Raw genomic sequence first — 19,265 nt, 5'->3', positions numbered from 1 at the left:
GGCATTTATTCTGGTACTCCCTGGGTTAAAGTTCACCTGGTTTTCTACTAGTTAGGAGGGCATGGTCATATGTCTGTGATGGGTTAATAAGGGACCTTGGACAAGTGTTCTGTGAAGGAAGGTGAGAAACACATGGCTTTTAAAAATTTTTTTATTTTGTTGTATCACTGTGAGATACAGATACAAGCTTAATGTTTGAGTAACAATCATACAATGTTCAAACTTCCATCCCTCCACAAGTGCACGTTCCCCATCACCAATGTCCCCAGCATATGCCCCCTTTCCCACCCTCCCCCTGCCTCCATGGCAGACAATTTCCCACATACTCTCTACTTTGGGGCATGGGCTGGAGCAATAGCACAACAGTAGGGAGAGCTCGGCAAGCTACCAAAAGTATCTCGCCCACACGGCAGAGCCTGGCAAGCTACCCATGGCATATTTGATATGCCAAAAACAGTAACAAGTCTCACAATGGAGATGTTAATGGTGCCCACTTGAGCAAATTGATGGCAACGGAATGACAGTGACAGTGACTTTTGGGCATTACGGTTTGCAACACAGATACTGAGAAGCCATCACTTTTGGTTCTTTATCTACTTTTAGCACACATCTCCCATCCCGACCAATCCTTCCAACCATCATTTTCTTAGTGATCCCTTCTGTATCCCAGCTGCCTTCTCCCCCCACTCATGAGGCAGGCTTCATTCCTGGCCCTTGTGTCTACTGTCCTTGGGTGTCAGTCTCAGAAACACATGGCTTTTGAACTGATTCTCCTGTTGGCCTCTGGTCTATGCAAAGGGAGCAGAGGTGAGCTGCTCTGTCCCATGGATTCCTGGCTTTGTGACTATTCAATGAGCATGAATTATCCCCTTTACAGTTGCTACAAGGGTTGGACAGCATATGAAGAACCATCTCTTCACCCAACCTGTCATAGGCATTTAAGCGCTTGGACTTTCTGAGATTAAAAAAAAAAATAAAAAATGTTCTCCCTTAGTTGTTTCTTATTGTCATGATTGCTGCATGGTTGGGAAGATGAGAGCTTGGATTCTAAGATCACATGTGGACTCAGATTGTGACTTGTTTGTTATCAGGAAGATGCCTGCAGTCTGCTTGTTCCCTCTGTGTGTTGGTTTTCTCTGAGACGTAGGGATTCACGATAGCATCAGCCTCCTACGGGTATTGTTGGAACTGAATGAAAGAAACCCTCAGACACCCTTTGTGCGGACTCACACAGAGCCTTCCCCAGTGGCTGTTAATTACTGTCAGGTCCTTTCCTTATTGTGCAGTGTTTGCTCTGCTAGAGGTGGGGATCAGGCTTTGGCTGGTTGCAGAGGCTCATGCTCGGCACGGAGGCTTGACTTGGAACCAGGTTTGCAGTTCCATGTGCTTGAGCACGTGACAGAACCCAATGCGGAGTATGGAACTGAGGACCCTCATGCCCTCTGGGTACAAGGGTGTAGCACACACAGGTGGCCCCTGCTCACTGGACTTCAGAAATGGCAGGGTTCCATCAGGACAGTGGACGCAGTGCTTCTTGGAAGAATAGAGTCCCTGAGTGGGCGTGATGGAGAGTTTCAGAGCTAGTCTAGGCATTTCTCTTTACTTCTGGGGCCTCACAGAGCTGTGACAAGGCACATTTAAAAAATTATTTTGTTTGGGGGCCTCACCCAGCAGTGCTTAGGGCTTAATCTTGGCTCTGCACTCAGTAATTATTCCTGGCAGTGCTCGAGGGATCATATGGGATGCTGGGACTTGAACCTCGTCAATGTGCTAGGCAAAGGCCCTATCCACTGTACTATCTCTCCTGCTAAATGCACAATGTTGCTTGTGAGATTTTCTGCGGAGGCCTGCTTCCTTTTTACAGAGAGGAAGGTTTGCCAAGGGCACAGTGCTGGCAGCGGGCTTCTCCAGTGCTCATCCTCTTCAAGTGCCTTCTACCTGCGCTTCGTGAGCAGACACATCCTTGACTCGGCAGGGGATGGACAGCTGAGGCAGCTTGGACAGTCACTGTGGGGGGTGGCCCTGGGGGTGTGGATCATGCAGTGCCTGACTCCAGGGCCTGCGTTTGAGCTCCAGCACCACCTCACAGTGCCACATGTGGTGTGTATGTGTGATCCCTGGCTCCCCGGTATAGCAACCTAGTGTAAGAACCCCAGTGTACCCCCGAAACTACAACCAGTTGGCTCTGGGCACACAGCAGCCAAGTGTTCGGGCCACTGGTGCAGCCCAATAATAGCAATGACCAAGAGAAGACAAAGGGGAGATTAAATAAATGAAGTCAGCAAACAAACATTTTCTATCTCTCCAAGCCCACCCCCTTTCCAGAACTGTGTGGCGTTGGCAGGAGGAAATGACTCAAAGCCCTCTTCCCCCTCCCCCTCCCTGTCCCCCTGCTTTTGTGGACATGGCATATATCTGAGACATTGATTAGGAGAGAGATGGTGAGTAACAGACATGAGGATGCACAATCCCTTCGTCTCGTCCATCAGGCATCTGCTAGGGAACCCTCCATGCGATATCCTTCCAAAGCAGTCTCTGTTCCTCCTCCTCCTCTTTGTTTTCTTCCCCCTCGCTTGGAGAAAGACACCCACTCTGATAACCCTGTGAGATCTGAGTGCCACCACTGACCCCAGCCCAGGCTGTTCCTGAAGAACTCGTTTAACTTTGCCATGTCTGGGCTGCTTTGGCTTATTTCCGTTGAAGACATGGTCCACCAGAATCTGCTTCAGAGTTTCCTTTGCTTCTTCGTGCTGAATTACTGTTCCAGCCAACGGCCCACTTGTGCACAGTTCAAGAAGCACTTAAGGGCTCTTTACTTCCAATGAGCAAGGGACGGGGGTAGGATGAAAAATGATCATTATTCCAGTGATTCCTCTGCACAGCTAAACAGTTCACGGATCTCTGCTGTCACAAGTCCTGTAGCTATAAACCCAGCCCAGGAAACACTTTCTGCTGCTCTGTCTCTGGACAGGTTGAGGATTCCTGTTAGTTGATAGGGCAGTGTTGGCCGGCTTTAAGCTTGTGATTAAGTACAGTCATGCCGGCTCCAGAGATCCCTGGCCTGATGTGGCATCCTCGAAAACTGTGGGACACAAACTCCAGAGAGCTCCATGGAAACTTCAGTATTGTGTGTCCTCCTGGGAGTATGCTATAGGCTGTGATGCTCTGATTGTCCCTGCATGTCTGCCTGACAGCGTCTGCCCTGTCTCATCCTGGGAGTCGGGAGGGAGTTTTCATCTCCTTGACCCTGCACTGGTCTTGAACACAGCTAAAGGCAGAAGCTACTTAGCTCCCTAGAACTCCATTTCCCTCTGTTTTTGTAGATGTACCACGATTTAAAATTAGTCCATGGGCATTTCACACATCCACCATTCCAACACCATGCCAAATCTTTTGAAGATGATCAGTGATGATACGGTCAGATCTGCTCTGACCAGAGCTGGCAGCTCAGCCTGCAGAAAGGAAGGTCCCTGCATGTCTGTGGTCCCCAGAGGAGGATCCAGACCCACACAGCCTCAGCAACATTGTGGAACATGGTAGAAAGCACATTCTTTGGTGTTAACCCTCCAGGGCATTCTGACATGAGCACTGGTCTGCAGCCCTCGCTGTGACCGCCACAGGCTCCTTCTGCAAAGAGAAGACAAGGGTCCTAGCAGGCACCGAGGGGTGGGGGCTGCTCTTGCAGAGTGACAGCAAGATCAGACTCAGCCTCCTGTGTCTGTGGGAGTGACTGTACTGTGGTTTCCCTCAAGCATCCTCAGCTCGTGGATTCTTTATATCATTATAAAGCATCTCTATAACTTTTCACCCCCTACACTAGGTAATTCCTGGAAATTCTGTTGATGGACAGTTTAAAAGAATTGGTGTATTGTGTCTGCTATGCTGCCTGGCATCTCCCAGTGCTGGGAAGTTGGACAAGCCTATGTGGGCACTGGTTTGGGCAGCTGGTGATCATACAGGGCCCATCTCCTCTAAATATGTGTAGCAAGGCAGAGGAGGGCATTGAATCTTGCTGGAAATTCAAGCAGCTGTGGTGTGCTGAGTTTAGAGGTTGAAGACTGGGGTCGGGTCGCAGCTCTTCATGGGAGCTTTGGGACTCTGGGCCCATCCATTAACCTCACTAAGCTCAGGTGGACCTGAGTTTCTACATCTCAGAAATCAAGCTAATTTTAACTGCCCTGTTTCATAGGACGTTCTGCTCAATTGAGATAGAGGTTGAGATGGAACTTGGAGAAGAACTTAGATACTTCTCCCCCTCACAGGGTGCCCTACCAACAAGAAGCATAGCTCAGTGGGGGCGGAGAGCTTTGTGCATTTTCTGTATTCTTTGCCAGGTGCTGTGTTGTGCTCTGACATACATATGGAGATAAGGGGCACAACCAAGTATCTTGTCACTGAAATGCAGGGGGCCATTTCTTCTGAAGTTTGAATGATAAGCCATATGGTGATTCGAGTTCATGAATGCCTCTGACTTCACCCTACAAGGTCACCTTGAAGAGTAGAGATGCTCTTAAGCCACCTGATGATACTGGCAGCATGCAAAGTCTCTTCACCCCAAATTCCTAAGGTTCTCAACTTCCTCAGCTCATGGATTTTTTGTATCTCTATAACCTTTTCATCCCTACACTGAGGAATACCCGGACATTCTGTTGATGGACAGTTTTAAAGAATCAGTCGTATTGTGCCTGCTGTGTCTGGTGGAGCCTTCTGATACCTGGACTGTCTGTTGACCCTGTGACTTTCTGGTCAGCTTCTTACAGCTTGTAGCCTGGGTACCACATCCTTAAACCTCACTCGAGGCAAAGCTGATGGAGTAGAGACATGGAGAAACATTTGCAGGCATTTACCAGCTTCTTGGCTCTTTCCCCCGGGAGAGTGCTGTATACAGTGAGAAATTTTCTTGTTCCTCTGGGAAGAAGGTAATTAGGGGATTGGTGGGGAGGGTTGGGGTGGGGTGATGGGGAGTTTAATCAAGTGAAAGAAATTAGCAGGCAGGCTCTGTCTCTGAACAGGCATCTCATGATCCATTTCAGAAGATAGGACAAAGCCACTAGCCAGATTCTTGGTCCTCTTTTCCTGTGGGTTACATGAGCAGCAAAACTCTTTTTCTAGGATAACCTGCATTGCCCATATCTCACATCAGTTTCCTTTTCTGTTCAGTGAGACTCTGAATCATTGAGAACTTCAGGCTGGTAGAGAAGGCCCTTGATGCCTGCTCTTGAATTAGCTCATTGCTGTAGGGATGGCTTTGAGTTTCCATTCCTAAGTGGACATCACTGCTGTCATTCTTAGGTATTGTTATTTTTTTCTTTTTTAAATAAACACTATCTTTATTTTCTCAAATATTTGCTTGGTTGTAACTCATTTTTCTCATTGGGAAATGATGAAATAGTCATGTTTTAGTTTAGTTGTTATAGTGTTAACTTTGATTACAAATTTGCATATTTTTTAGGAGTACAGTTCTACACCTTGTCAGATGACAATATCACACCACAAGGTCATGTCACCACTGCCCATTGAACCCCTCCTCTTTCATGCCCCTTTCTGTCTGGTATCTTCAATTCTCTGCTGAGTCCAGGGGTTGCTTTTCTTTGGCTCTTCCAGCTGCCTTACTCTGGTTATTCATATTCCACATATGAGTGAAATCATGGCATTTGTCTTTCTCCTTTGGACTTGTTTCACCTGTGTCACTGAAAACGACAAGATGTCATCTTTTCTTAGAGCTGAGTAGTATTCCATCATTTGCACATACACAGTTGCATTATCCGTCATCCACTGTTGAGCACTTGGGTTGCCTTCAGACTTTGTTATGTAAACAGAGCTTCAGTGAACATAGTGTATATACATCTTTCACATTAGTATTTTTGTTTTGTCTCAGTTTCTTTAGTGTTCTCCAGGTAGATCCCTAGGAGTGAAATTGCTGAATCATATGGTGGATCTGTCTTTCATATATTGAGAAACCTTCACACTTAGCATAAAGAATGTGCCAGTTTATGTTCCCTAACAGTGAATGAGGCTTCTTTTTTCTCCACACCCTTGCCAGCACTTATTATTTATTATACATGTGTACAAATAAGTATATAATATGTAAATCATTCTTATGGGCATGATTTGATACCTTATTAAAGTTTTGATTTTCATTTGAGTATTACAAATGATATTTTTTCATTTCCCCATCCACATCGCTCTGTCTTATTTTTAAAAAATAGATTTACTCTCAGCTCTTCTTCCCATCTTTTGAGTGTTTTCTGTTGTTTATTTGGTTTTGAGTTTTGGAAAGTCTTTACTTGTCAGGGCCCTTGGTTGGCTATATGATCCAAGAATATTTTCTTCCCTTCAGTAGGATATCTTTTTTTCCAATGGTAGTTTCTTTTGTTATGCAAGAACATTTTTAGTTTTCTGAAGTTCCATTTGTTTACTTTTGCTTTTGTTTCCCATGACATTGAAGTCACATCTCCAAAATCACCCCAGAAGCCAATATTGTGTAGTGGTTTGCCTCTGTTTTCTTCTTAATGTTTGAAAGTCTTCAACCTAATATCTAACCACCTTCAGTTTATTTGTATGTGTGGGTTGAAAGAGCGATCTGGTTTCATATGTATGCATGTTTTCCAACATCATTTATTGAAGAGTTTTCCACCCTCCTTCTATCATCGTTTCATAAATTAGCTGCACATATATGTTTTTTATGCCCATAAGGAGGGGTTAGCATACATACACCCAGCATATCCTTAAGGCTACATTAGAGTGTAGGTTTATCCTTTCCAAGAGTTTGCAAGAGGAAGTGAGATCAAAGAGTGCTGGCTTAACTCTGGGGGTTCTGTTGAATTTCGGGTTTTTTTTGTCCACATATATTGTAAGCTCACCCTTGCCTGTTTGTACTTCTGCCCCATCCTCTCAGTGGTATTGTCCAGAGTAGAATGTCTCTCAAGCTTCCTGCTCCCCCAGGTTTGATGGTTAAGTTCTGCTATGATAAAGCAACACTGGGTAGTTTGTTAAAATAGACGATGTTATTCTGGGAAATGAATAGGTGCGATACCAATGAAATGGAGCTATGAATTTAACCACATTTGACATTTGCGAAGGGAAAGAAGGTTTAGAAATTGAGTAACTCCCCCAAAACCAACAGCTTGAGGAGGCAATATACCCAGTGTCTATTAAATTTACATATATTTTCATTTTTAGTTGAATCACCATGAAATACAGTTACAAAGTTGTTTATGATTGAGTTTCAGTCATGCACTGTTCCAGCATCCATCCCCTCATCAGTGCACATTTCCTACCACTAATGTCCCATTGCCCTCCCACCCACCAGCTGCCTCCCCAGCTTGCCTCTATGGCAGACACTTTTCCTCCCTCTTTCTCTCTCTCTCACTCTCTCTTATTTTCCTTTTAGACGCTGGTTTGTAATACTGTTACTGAAAGGGTATCATGCATACCATTTTACCTCTTTGCAGCCGCAGTTCTTGTCCAGCATGATCATTTCCAACTGTTATTGTCATAGTGATTCCTTCTCTGTCCTCCTCTGCACTCCCACCTCGCTTTTTGTGGTAGCTTCCTACCATGGGCCAGATTTCCTGGCGCTTGTTTTTTAGTTTCTTTGATTCTATGGTTCTATACTATGGTTCATTTTTTTATATCCCACAAATGAGTGCAGTCATTCTATGTTCGTCCTTCTCTCTCTGATTCATTTCACATGATATTAACCATTTCCACCGATGTATAAGCAAATGTCATGACTTCATTTCCCCTGTAAGTTGCATATTGTTCCATTATGTAGTTGTACCATAGTTTCTTTATCCATTCATCTTTTTCTGGGCACTTTGTTGTTTCCAGATTCTGGCTATTGTGAATTGTGTTCCAATGAACATGCAGTGCATATGGCTTTTCTGCATTATGTCTTTTGGATATATTCTCAAGAGTGGTATCACATGGTCCTGTGGAAATTCAATTTCTAGGTGTTTTTTTAATTGTTGTCCCACCAACAGTGAATGAGAGTCCCTTTCTCTCTGCACTCACACCAGCACTGTTTGATCTTTTTGATGTGTACCAGTCTCTTTGGTGTGAGATGATATCTCATTGTTTTGATTTGCATCTCCCTGATAATATAGATAATGTAATATAGAGAAACTTTTCATGTTAATTTTGGTCATTTGTATTTCTTCTTTGAGGAAGCCTCTGTTCGTCTCTTCTTCCCATTTTTTATGGGGTTATATATTTTTTCTTGTAAAGTTCTACTAGTGCCTTAGATATTTTGGGTATTAATATCAAATAAGTGCTGAGTAAGAAATTTTTCCAATTCCACAGCCTGCCTTTGTATTCTGGTCATTATTTCCTTTGAAATGCAGAGACTTCTTAGTGTAGAGGTTTTAATGTAGCCCCATTTGTTTATCTTTGCTTCCACTTGCTTGGTAGGTGGTACAGTGCTTCATTTTTAAAAGATGCCTTTAACTTCATTGTCATGGAGAGTTCTGCCTGTTTTTATCTGGTACCTTATGAAATCAGGTCTGATGGCATTAGAAAGAAGTCTGAAATGTTTTTTTTTTTGTTTGTTATTTTGCATGTAGCTTACCAGCACCATTTGTTGAAGAGGCTTTCCTTCCTTCACTTCATATTTTTTGCTTCCTTATTATATTAACTGATCATATACTTGAGAGTCTGTTTAAGGATATTTAAGTCTATTCCATTGATCTGAGGGTCTGTCTTTATTACAAGTACCATACTATTTTAATTACTCCTGCTTTCCAGTACAGTTTGAAATTGAGGAAACTGATGGCTACCATCTTCTTTTGCCCCAAGGACTGCTGTAGCTATTCAGGGGTGTTTATTGTTGTGTATGAAATTCAGGAGTAAATGTTTGATCTATTTCTTTTTAAAAAAAATGGCATGGGTATCCTGATAGGGACTGCATTGAATCTGTACAATGCTTTTGGAATTGTTGTCATTTTTTTGTTGTTGTTTTTTGGGTCACACCCAGTGATGCACAGTGGATACTCCTGGCTCTGCGCTCAGGAATTACCCCTGGCGGTGCTCAGGGGACCATATGGGATGCTGGGAATTGAACCTGGGTCAGCCACATGTAAGGCAAATGCCCTACCTGCTGCGCTATCGCTCCAGCCCCTGGAATTATTTTCATTTTGATGATATTTATCCTAATCCATGAGTAAGGGATGTGTTTCCATTTCCTCATATCCTCTTTTACTTTATGAAGTTGTGCTTTATGCTTTTCTTTGTATAGGTCTTCTACCTCTCCAGTTAAGCTAATTTCAAGGTACTTGATTTTCTGAGGCACAAATGTGAACTGGTTTGTTTTTTTTAATATATCTTTTCTTCTATTTCATTATTTGTATATAGGAAAGCCATGGACTTTGTGTATTAATTTTGTAGCCTGCCACTTTACTATATAAATCTCTTGTTTCTAGAAGCTTTTATATAGTATATTTTTGATTTTCTAAATACAGTGTCAAGTCCTGAGCAAATAGTGAGAGCTTGATGTCTTCCTTTCCTATCTGGATACCCTTGATATCTTTTTTAGTGCCTAACTGCTACAGCTAGTACTTCCAGTACCGTATGTAATATAGGTGGTAAGAGTGGGAAACCTTGTCTAAATAAAGCCAGAGCAGTAATGTAAGTGGCAAGAGTGGGAAACCTTGTCTTGTGCCTGATCTTCGAGGGAAGGCTGTTAGTTTTTCCCTGTTGAGTATAATGTTTGCTGTGAGCTTTGGTTATATTGGGAAAAGTTTCTTCAATTACTATTTTGTTGAGAGTTTTATCATTAATGGGTGCTGGATCTTGTCAAATGTATTCTCTGATGTCATCATATGGTTTTTATTTTTCCTTTTATTGATGTGGTGTATTATATTGATTGACTTGTGTGGTTTAACCATCCTTTCATCCCAGAGATGAATCCTATTTGGTCATGTTGTATGATCATTTTGATGAATTGTTGGATTCTATTTGCTAGTATTTTGTTGAGGATTTTCCCATCTGTGTTTATCAAGGAAATTGGCCTGTAATTCTCTTTCTCTTTCTCTTTTGTGGTGTCTCTATCTGCTCTTGGTATCAGGATGATGTTTGATTCATAGAAACTTTGGGGAAGTGTTTCGTTCTATTTAACATTTGCTTTAAGGTAGATATCTGATGAGTTGATATGAGAATTTCAGTTCTGGGATTTTGTTTGGTGCCTTGGGAGCCACAGCTGTGTTCAGAGTGTACTCCTGCTGCTTACTCAGTGACCGTGTCTGGCTGTGCTCAGTGAAGCATATATGGTGATGGAGATTGAACCCAGGTCAGATGAATGTAAGGCTAGTGCCTTTTTCACCCACTGTTCTATCTCCAGTGCCTGGTATTTTCATGTTTCTCTCGCCATAAGCCAACTTCCCTAATACCCCAGTGCAGCCTTCTTCAACCACCAGCTCACGGCTGGTGCCGGTCTGCTGTTTAGATATATTGAAAACCGCTGCTCCCCATCCTGGGTTCTAGCAGCAGGTCTGAACTGTGGACCAGTATCCAGCACTGGTGCCAGTCTGCAGGAGAGAAAAGAAGGAAGAAGGCCATCCTAGGCCACAGGATAGGGAAACTGTTTTGGATCATTGCATGATCCATTGCAGCACTGAAAGTAGTGGTGTTCTTGAAACCCAGTTCACACCCGTTGGGAAATTGGGAGCCCTGAGCACTGCTGGTCTGTCAGGAAGTGGGCCTGGACTACTTTTCATGTCCATCCCAGCCCTGGGAGAGGCTTTGCCACCGAGCTGTTAATAATATCACAGGGCCATTAAGTGTCTGGGCTCCAAATAAAGCCAGAGCAACAAGGAAGCTTGTACTCACTAGTAGTTCATCTTCTTGCCACCCTCCACCTTGCCTCTGCGTGTCAAACAAGTCATTTAGTGTAGGAATTTTAGCAAGTAGCTCTGAGGAACAGCAGTCGCCCCAGAGAGGAGAAGAGGGCATTTCCCAGTGCCTCTCAGCTGTAGTCCAAACACACACACACACACACACACACACACACACACGCACACACAGTCTGATTCCTGCTGCCTTTCTGTGCTGAGTTTAGGAAAGATGCATTGGATGGGTGTGAGAAGGACCCAGGAAGCCACACCTACCACTGTATAAAGGTACCCCCTTCCTTTGCCGTAACATCCCCTGGTATCTTCCCCAACCATCTTCTTTCTTTCAAGTGAATGGAAGCAGTGACAAGAAAGGATTGACATTATACTAACACTTTTGTTCTGCATATTCTAAACGGTTACTTAGCCATTTCATTTTAAAACAGTTTTAGAGGCCATGGTAAAGATACTGTTATTTGTTTTTGAATCTTAAGCTCTCCTGAGATCATTAAGCACAGTAGAAATTTTAAGGATCTATCCACAAAAAATACTGCCACCCAGAGGAAGGCTAGACTTTGTAAGTGGCATAGTTTATAAGGAAATAAGAGATGGACCCGGGGCTTAGCTCAGAGGTAGAGAGATTTCCTGCAGGTGTGAGACCTTGAGTTTGATCCGTAGCACAGAAATAAAAGGGCACTGAAACAGAGTGTGATGATGCATCATGGCTCTGAAGTTTACCCTGGTGACAGCAACAACAGCAAGGGGAAAGGTAGGAAAGAAAAATAACAAGAATGTCATAACTTTTTTTTTTTTTTTTTTGCTTTTTGGGTCACGCCTGGCGATGCACAGAGGTTACTCCTGGCTTTGCACTCAGGAATTACCCCTGGCGGTGCTCAGGGCACCATATGGGATGCTGGGATTCGAACCCGGGTCGGCCGCATGCAAGGCAAATGCCCTACCCGTTGTGCTATTGCCCCAGCCCTGTCATAACTTTTTATTCATAGAAAGTTCTGGATAAAAGGCCCCAGTTTATACTCAATTTCATTTGTGTTCCTTGAGATTGAATTTGGATGGACTCATTGGAAGGTCAAATGTAGTTCTTGGGACAGGGATTACTTAGAGTGTGTGTGTGTGTGTGTGTGCGCGCGCATGTGTCCATGTCTGTGTTTGTGTGTCTCTGTCTGTGTATTTGGGCCATATCTGCTCTGTGTTCAGGGATTACTCTTGGTGAGGCTCAGGGATCATATATAGTGCCCAGAATTGAACCTCGTTTGGCTGCATGCAAGACATGCTCACTGTACTGTCACCAGGACAGTTGATTTCTTACATTCAAGACTTAACCGTGTCTATTCTAATGATTATGAGAGTAGCTTGGTATGTGGAAATGTAAGTGATTTTGCTGCCATTTATCTGGGTATTGTCCCTGTTCTGAGATCAGAACATACAAATCTAAACTTCCGTTATGTTTCTTGTAGGCTTACCCATGTCAATGTCCATTGAGAGGACTGAGAGAAGGGGGCATGATGCAGGTAATGAAATCTTTTCATGAAAAGAAAGAAATGGAAATGCTTTGGCTTTCTTTCAGTAACATATAATTTGTAATGTTCTTCCCCTCATTTACAATCCTGTCCATGTATAAACAGTAATTTGCTCTTATAAACATGTACTGTAGTTAGAGTTCTGCTGGGAGCAATTGGTGTTCTTTATCTGTGACATCATGAGCATTTAAAAAGCAATAATTATAAATATCCTCTCGGGTAAAAAATAGTAAGAAGAGTTAGAAAATCTGTCTGGAGATTAATTTTTATTGCATGTGCTCTCTCTGTGCCTTGCCCTTTTTCCCCTCTCTAGAATATAGGCACCCTCAAATCCTGCCAAACCCAGTGCAGATATTACTTTTTACAAACCTGTAGACATTATTGTTGGGAGAACAACCGCTAGTAACAAACAATGCTACTTTATATTGGAAACACTTTGCTGGGTCTTCCAATTTGAAGGCCAAAGAATCAGCCTAGAGACCTTGGACACTGCAAATTGTGGGGTTTTATTCTTTTTTTGTTTTTCAAGTTTTAGGGGTATCCTAATGAAATTAATGTTTGGATATTTTGAGTGGTTTGAAATAAAGGGGCTGAAGCAACAGCACAGCCATAGGGTGTTTGCCTTTCACGCCGCCGACCCGTGTTCTATTCCTCTGCCCCTCTCAGAGAGCCTGGCAAGCTACCGAGAGTATCTCGCCCGCACGGCAGAGCCTGGCAAGCTACCCGTGGCATATTGGATATGCCAAAAACAGTAACAATAAGTCTCTCAATGAGAGACGTTACTGCTGTGCTCAAACAAATCGATGAGCAACGGGATGACAGTGACAGTGACAGTGAAATAGAAGTAATTGGTTTGTTTTGCTTTGTTTTTAGTAAGAGTTAGTTTTCTGAGACTCAAGCACACAAGTATTCAGTGTATCAAAAACTCTGTTTAGTAAAACTTGGAGCTGCCACAGAGTGGATTTCAACAGAGAAGGTCCTTCGATTACTTGTGGGTATTCAAAGACGAAGGAGCAGAAGTAGAGTGGTGTCTATCTATCCATCTACATATCATCACTTCTATTACTAATGCCTGATTTATGCACAGTTTTTGGATAACTTGGAATGCAATTCCCCATAGGAAGTATATATTTAGGTAATCCCAGCTAACTTATGAAAATTCTGCTGTACCACATTTTTTAATTATAAAAATCTGCTACATACACTACATACTATGTACTGTCATGAGTTTTTAAAGATAGCACAGAATTAGGTATATGACAGCCTTGTGTTTGAATACACATCGGAGCACAGGCTGGTTGTATTTTGTTCAGAAAGATCATTATAAAATCTTTCAGAGCTTCAGTTTATACACAAAACTCAAATGCTGAAAGCCATTGTTTGATGTAAAGTAGGAGTTCTATAAATTTTTGCTGAGTGAATGAATATATATATATTATTTAGGTGTGGGGCAGGGGTGAAAAATCCACCCGAAAGTGTGGAATGAAGTACTCCTATAATACTTGTAGCTGTATGTTGAAGATTTCCGTATATGACAAACAAAAATGGCAGTTCAGAAACCTCCATGGCCGATTACATGGCATTGGGGTTTTTGTCTGCAGCTTCCCGTGCTGAATGTCTAGTTGCAGTAACTCCAGGGTGCCTTCCCCAGATTTGGTAAATGTCTTTTCAGACTGGGGGGTAAGGGGAGGCATGTGGGAGGGGTATGTGGCCTTTATATGTCTGGTTCATGCCCAATTCAGGTTTTTTCAAATCAAGCTCTTGGCATATGCTTCTCTCTGAAAAGCCAGGAGACTTTCTGGTTCAGAAAATATGTTAACTTTAGGGCTGGAGAGATAGTGCAGGGGATAACGCATTTGCCTTGCACACAGCCAACCCAGGTTTAATCCCTGGCACCCCATGTAGTCCTTAAATCACACCAGGAGTGATTCTTGAGCACAGAGCCAGGCGTAAACCCTGAGCACACCAAGTATGGTGCCAAACAACAACAAAATACCTTAATTTTGAATGTTTTTATTGACGCAGAGGAAATAAGTTACTTCCTTTAAAATTATGTGCAGGGAGACCAGATATATACTTAAAAGGGGAAATTAAATGTGGGGCCAGGATGTGGTAACAGTGAAGCACTTGGTGCTCACTGTCTGAGGCTCTGGGTTCATTTCCCTGGGTCTGCCAATAAGCAGATAAATAGATGAGTGGAACACATCGGGCTATTCCCAGAAGGGAGAAGCCACAGGATTCAAGGCTAGGGCCAGAGAGATGGTTCAGAAGTTGGCGCAGATGCCTGGAAGCCTGACGCCTCCAGTTCCATCTCCAGCACTGCAGCACAGTCTCCCTCCAGCACTGCCAAAGTGTCCTCTGAAATGACCCCAAGCCGCAATAGCCCCTGGAGTCCCAGTCCTGCCCAAAAGAGAAGCAGGGTTGGGCTTTGAGATGTTTGTAGTCTGGTTTGGGGCATGAGCTTGGGCTTTCCGAGGACACAGGTAGGAGCAGTTGCAAAGCCCACTTCAGTGTCAGCATGCTTACCTTCTAAAACTCCCTCACATTTCAAGAGGATCTTTCCCTCCCACCGCCCTTAAGCAGTTGCTGTTTTTTGAGCGCCAAGGGCTGACAGCTGTTCTAGTTTTGCTTGGGGACTTTTTCACAATGTGGATTAATCAATGTTATGAACTGGGTCCGTAGGGTTTTGGGAATGTAATTGGTTTCAGATGACACTTTGCTAGTCAATCTGTGAAACAGCCGAATGTTGACACAGCTGAGCAATTCCAGCTGTTTCCACTCGCCCCTTCCTCTTTCCCTGGACGCTGCATCCTTTGCCTTTATTTTTGTCTGCCTTCTCTCATTGTGACTTTGCTAAACTAATTTGTTATCCTTTCTGAAATTTCTTTTTGCTTTCCTCCCTTTTGGGATAGCACAACTTCCCTTTTATTATATTCTTCCCTCGATTTTATTTTGCTAAAATTTTTTTTCTTGGCTGAGTTCTTCAGGAAAGAACAGTTCTATCATCAAGTTCCACTTGTTTGTGGCCATCACCTATTCAATTTAAGGGCATGTAGCCACAAACTTAGGATTTACACAAGAACTTGGATCCCTTGAATATTTGGTTCCATGACTTCTTGATTGACCTTTTAAAAAGATTCATCAGAGGCATCCCATTGAATAAACAATACAAGGCATTTGCTTCATTCAGTGCATAGTTTGCTGCTGTATATCCCTTTAGAACTTCAAGAAGAAGAAATTTAATGCTAGTATTGCTGCTACAAAGATGTATGATGGGAAGGGAGGAACCCAACGGATATAAGCTCTGAATTATATGTAGTATATTACGAGATTATATATTGTCAGGGGAATAGCTTGTAAATTGATTTCAGTAGTTTTTCATTATCAGGCTAATTTATTTGTTTTGTTTTTGTTTTTCTTAAGTATTCCTATTTTTTTTATCGTACACAATGGCGAGATGAGTTTAGCTCCTTGTGTATCCAATTAAATTTGGTCATTTTACTGAGTGATGGGTTGTAGCTCTACAGCTAAATGGGTTAAACTGAAGAACAGTATTTCACAGCTAGAGACCTGTAAAGGTCATTCTCAGTGAGAGCAGAGAAACTGTGTATGTGGACGAAGGAATTCCATTATTGATCTTTATTGCCTACCACGTGGCTCAGATTTAAGGCACAACCATCTGCAAAGCCATCTACACTGACTGGTGGACTCAGATGTACAGCTCAATAAAATTTTCTGGAATTGAAGTCTAAGATATCAAAAAATGTAGAACAGTTGTACAAGTATCATGAAAATTTGGCAGCAAAATGAAATTGACATAAAGAGGGGGTGGAGACTCGTAGAGGAAACAATGGGTGGATGTACAATGCCATTTCTCTGAATGAAAAACTATAAACAGATCAGGCCTGCAGGCATGAGTTAGAATTGATTTCATTCAACACTTTTCTTTAATCATATGTAGGGAAACTTCTGGATGAAACAGCAAAATACTAAGATGTCATGGGCTACATATGCTAAACAGAGGCAGAAGAGTATCTGTATGAACAAGCATATGGAAAAAATTACTCAAGTTGTGTTTAGAGATGAGCAGCCAGAACTATAGTTGATAAGACAGAATATGGTTTTATAGATTACTGTAGACAACTCTTGAAAGAATGAATAAAATATAGCTATAGTCAAAAAGGCTAACAATTGACTGTGATCATGGAAGTTGTTGGAAGCAAAGTCAAAGGTATTTCTTTGATCATTCATAATATAATTTAGAGTTGGACCAATTTTCATTAAGAACAACTGGATAAAACTAGAGAAATTGTTATAGGGGATACAAGTTTTTCCCATTTTCATTCATAGAACATTTCTGTTTGGTAGGATATGACAGGGTATATCAGGGGACCAGGGACAGGAAACATTAAAAAGCATTTCCTTGTAAACTAATAGTAACAATGTTCTTAGATCCAAAAAGTAACTCACCAAATCATATTGAATAGAGATGTTCTACTTTCAGATAGTAGGGAAACCTGTACTTATGATAGTAAAGGGATTTGGACTATTACCTCAGGAGGGCAAAAAAAGGTATTTAGAGGCATTATTTAGGAAGTAGAGAATGAGCAGAATAAAGGGCTTTAAGATCAGAAAGGACAGGATGTGTGAACGTGCTTCCATGCATGGCAATAATGCATGGATTTATATATAACAAACTTGGTAGTGTCAATTTTGTATAAACAAACATGGAAGCAGTATAGACTTATATATACCAATAAACATAGATCAGTATCAATTTTATGTATACTGAAAAACAGAAGCATGATTTGGTTGTTGATCAAGCATACCATTCTTGATCTGAATTCACCTCTTCGTCTCACTGTTTCCTTGACCAGAAACAGTTTTTACATAATCATTGATTGTTTATTCTTTATCTGAAGATGGGGGAAAGAACAGTCTCACACAATAACATATAGTAACCAGTAAAGATGGGCACGTGCCATCATTCTTGAAATTTATTAAACCATTTCACAAATGGCTCCTGTCATCTTACTTCTCCTCAATATTACTAGCCTTTAAAAAAAATAGAGGTCAATATTTTTTTCTGAGATTTGTAGAGGCACATTTCAATAAAAATATAGTAGCACTGTCGTTCATCAATTTGCTTGAGCAGGCACAGTAACGTCTCCATTGTGAGACTTGTTGTTGCTGTTTTTGGCATATTGAAAACACTATGGGTAGCTTGCCAGGCTGTGCATGCTGGTGGGATACTCTCGGTAGCTTGCCAGGCTCTCTGAGAGGGACAGAGGAATTGAACCCCGGGTCAGCCGTGTGCAAGGCAAATGCCCTACCCGCTGTGCTATCACTCCAGTCCTCAATAAAAATATACAGGTTCAAATTAGAGTGCAAGTCTTAAGTTGATGTGTAGATATTATGTCAGTCATAGTTAAGCTAGGGGGAGCTGGTCACAAGAGGGCTGAATCTTTAGCTTTTTGACCTGATAATCGTGATGTTGCATTCATTCCCATTGGTGATTCAGTGCAATTGCAAAGATGAAAGTGGATTAGGTGGATTAGGTCTTTTCTATACTTTTGTTTTCTCTGACCTATTAGCTGGATATTTTCATGAGCTGTGAATCCAGAATAGGAAGATCTGGTCGCCCCTTCTCCCCCACAACTACCTCATCAGGGACCCCAGACCAGGGTTCAGTCAGGGTTGCCTTGACTGGAACTAAGTTCATAGGCTCATGTTTGTCCTGGCACTTTCTCAGTCTCTGAGCCCTCTTCAAACCTGTACTCACTGGGGGACCCTGACAAAGCTCTCAGAATGGCCTCAGACAAGTCTTGTGAGAGATGTGGGAGGCTTGAACAGATTTCTGCTTGTCAGGTGAGTTTTGAAGCCATTTGACCCTTCTTGAGGTCGAGTTTTATAGGTCCGAGAAATCACATTTTCACCTACTTGGTTCTAAGGAGACTTGTGATTTCCTGACAGTAGCACTGTACTGTCCTCCCGTTGTTCATCGATTTGCTCCAGTGGGCACCAGTAACATCTCCATTGTGAGACTTGTTACTGTTTCTGGCATATCGAAAACGCGACGGGTAGCTTGCCAGGCTCTGCTGTGCAGGCAGGATACTCTCGGTAGCTTGCCGGGCTCTCTGAGAGTATTTTAGGTATTCTGAGGAACACATCTTCTCCTACCAGTGCGGAATGCCTCCTAGAATATTAGGCCTTCTGTTTGCTCCTTCCAAGAATAATCAGCTTCTCTTGGTAAAGCTTGAATATTACAGTCAACATTTAACATCATCACTGTTTTGTTTGGAAGAATTATTGGACTCAGAGAACTAATGACAACACCACCCCCACCACCCACCCCTAGCCCTCAACCCCACCCTGCTCTCTATTTCTGGTTCCACAGTGCTTGACTATTGTCTGCCCCCAACGAATCATTCCCCTTTTTTAAAAAAAAGCTGGTGGATAATTGGTAAAACAAAACCAAAAAGGAAGCTCATGTTGGATTTGGAATGAAGATGAGTTACAGGCAACTCTTGCAAAATGCTTGCAACCAAAACAAAACAAAACAACAGCAAAAAAGCCCCACCAGACTACTAGTAACTTCCTTAGACAAGTAGACACAAGTGAATGGTCCATTCTTGCTCCTAAGGTGCTCATTGATCCAATGGCTGAATCTCTACTGGGGTCATTTAGACTAGCGACAGCACCCCGCCATGGTGGAGAGCAGACAGTCCTGCTAATTGGCTACAGCCGCAATGTCATTGGAGACCAGAAAAACTAGCGCATCAAACTAGGGTCCTGCGAGAAGAATACTGACTGTGTGATGATGAAAACAAGGCCCTAGTACAGAATTCTACCATTCTGAAAGCCCCTTTCTCTCCCAGGCTTACAATCAAATTTTTACCAA

General features: G+C 42.5%; 1 protein-coding gene across 2 annotated transcripts in view; it reads left to right on the top strand.

Annotated features, from left to right (window-relative positions):
- Window positions 1–19,265, top strand: part of RORA (RAR related orphan receptor A) — a 745,063-nt gene that overhangs the window by 158,496 nt on the left and 567,302 nt on the right. Inside the window, exon 2 of one of the 2 annotated variants that reach the window (XM_055118527.1) lies at window positions 12,302–12,355. The exons of the other annotated variant lie outside the window; for it this stretch is intronic. Within the exon in view, the coding sequence (XP_054974502.1) occupies window positions 12,302–12,355 (54 nt within the window). The remainder of the gene's footprint in view (window positions 1–12,301; window positions 12,356–19,265) is intronic. 2 annotated transcript variants of the gene reach the window in all.

This window comes from Sorex araneus, chromosome 10 (assembly GCF_027595985.1).
Source record: "Sorex araneus isolate mSorAra2 chromosome 10, mSorAra2.pri, whole genome shotgun sequence".
In the NCBI taxonomy this organism is placed as follows: domain Eukaryota; kingdom Metazoa; phylum Chordata; class Mammalia; order Eulipotyphla; family Soricidae; genus Sorex; species Sorex araneus.
This window is presented reverse-complemented; position numbering and strand designations above follow the sequence as displayed.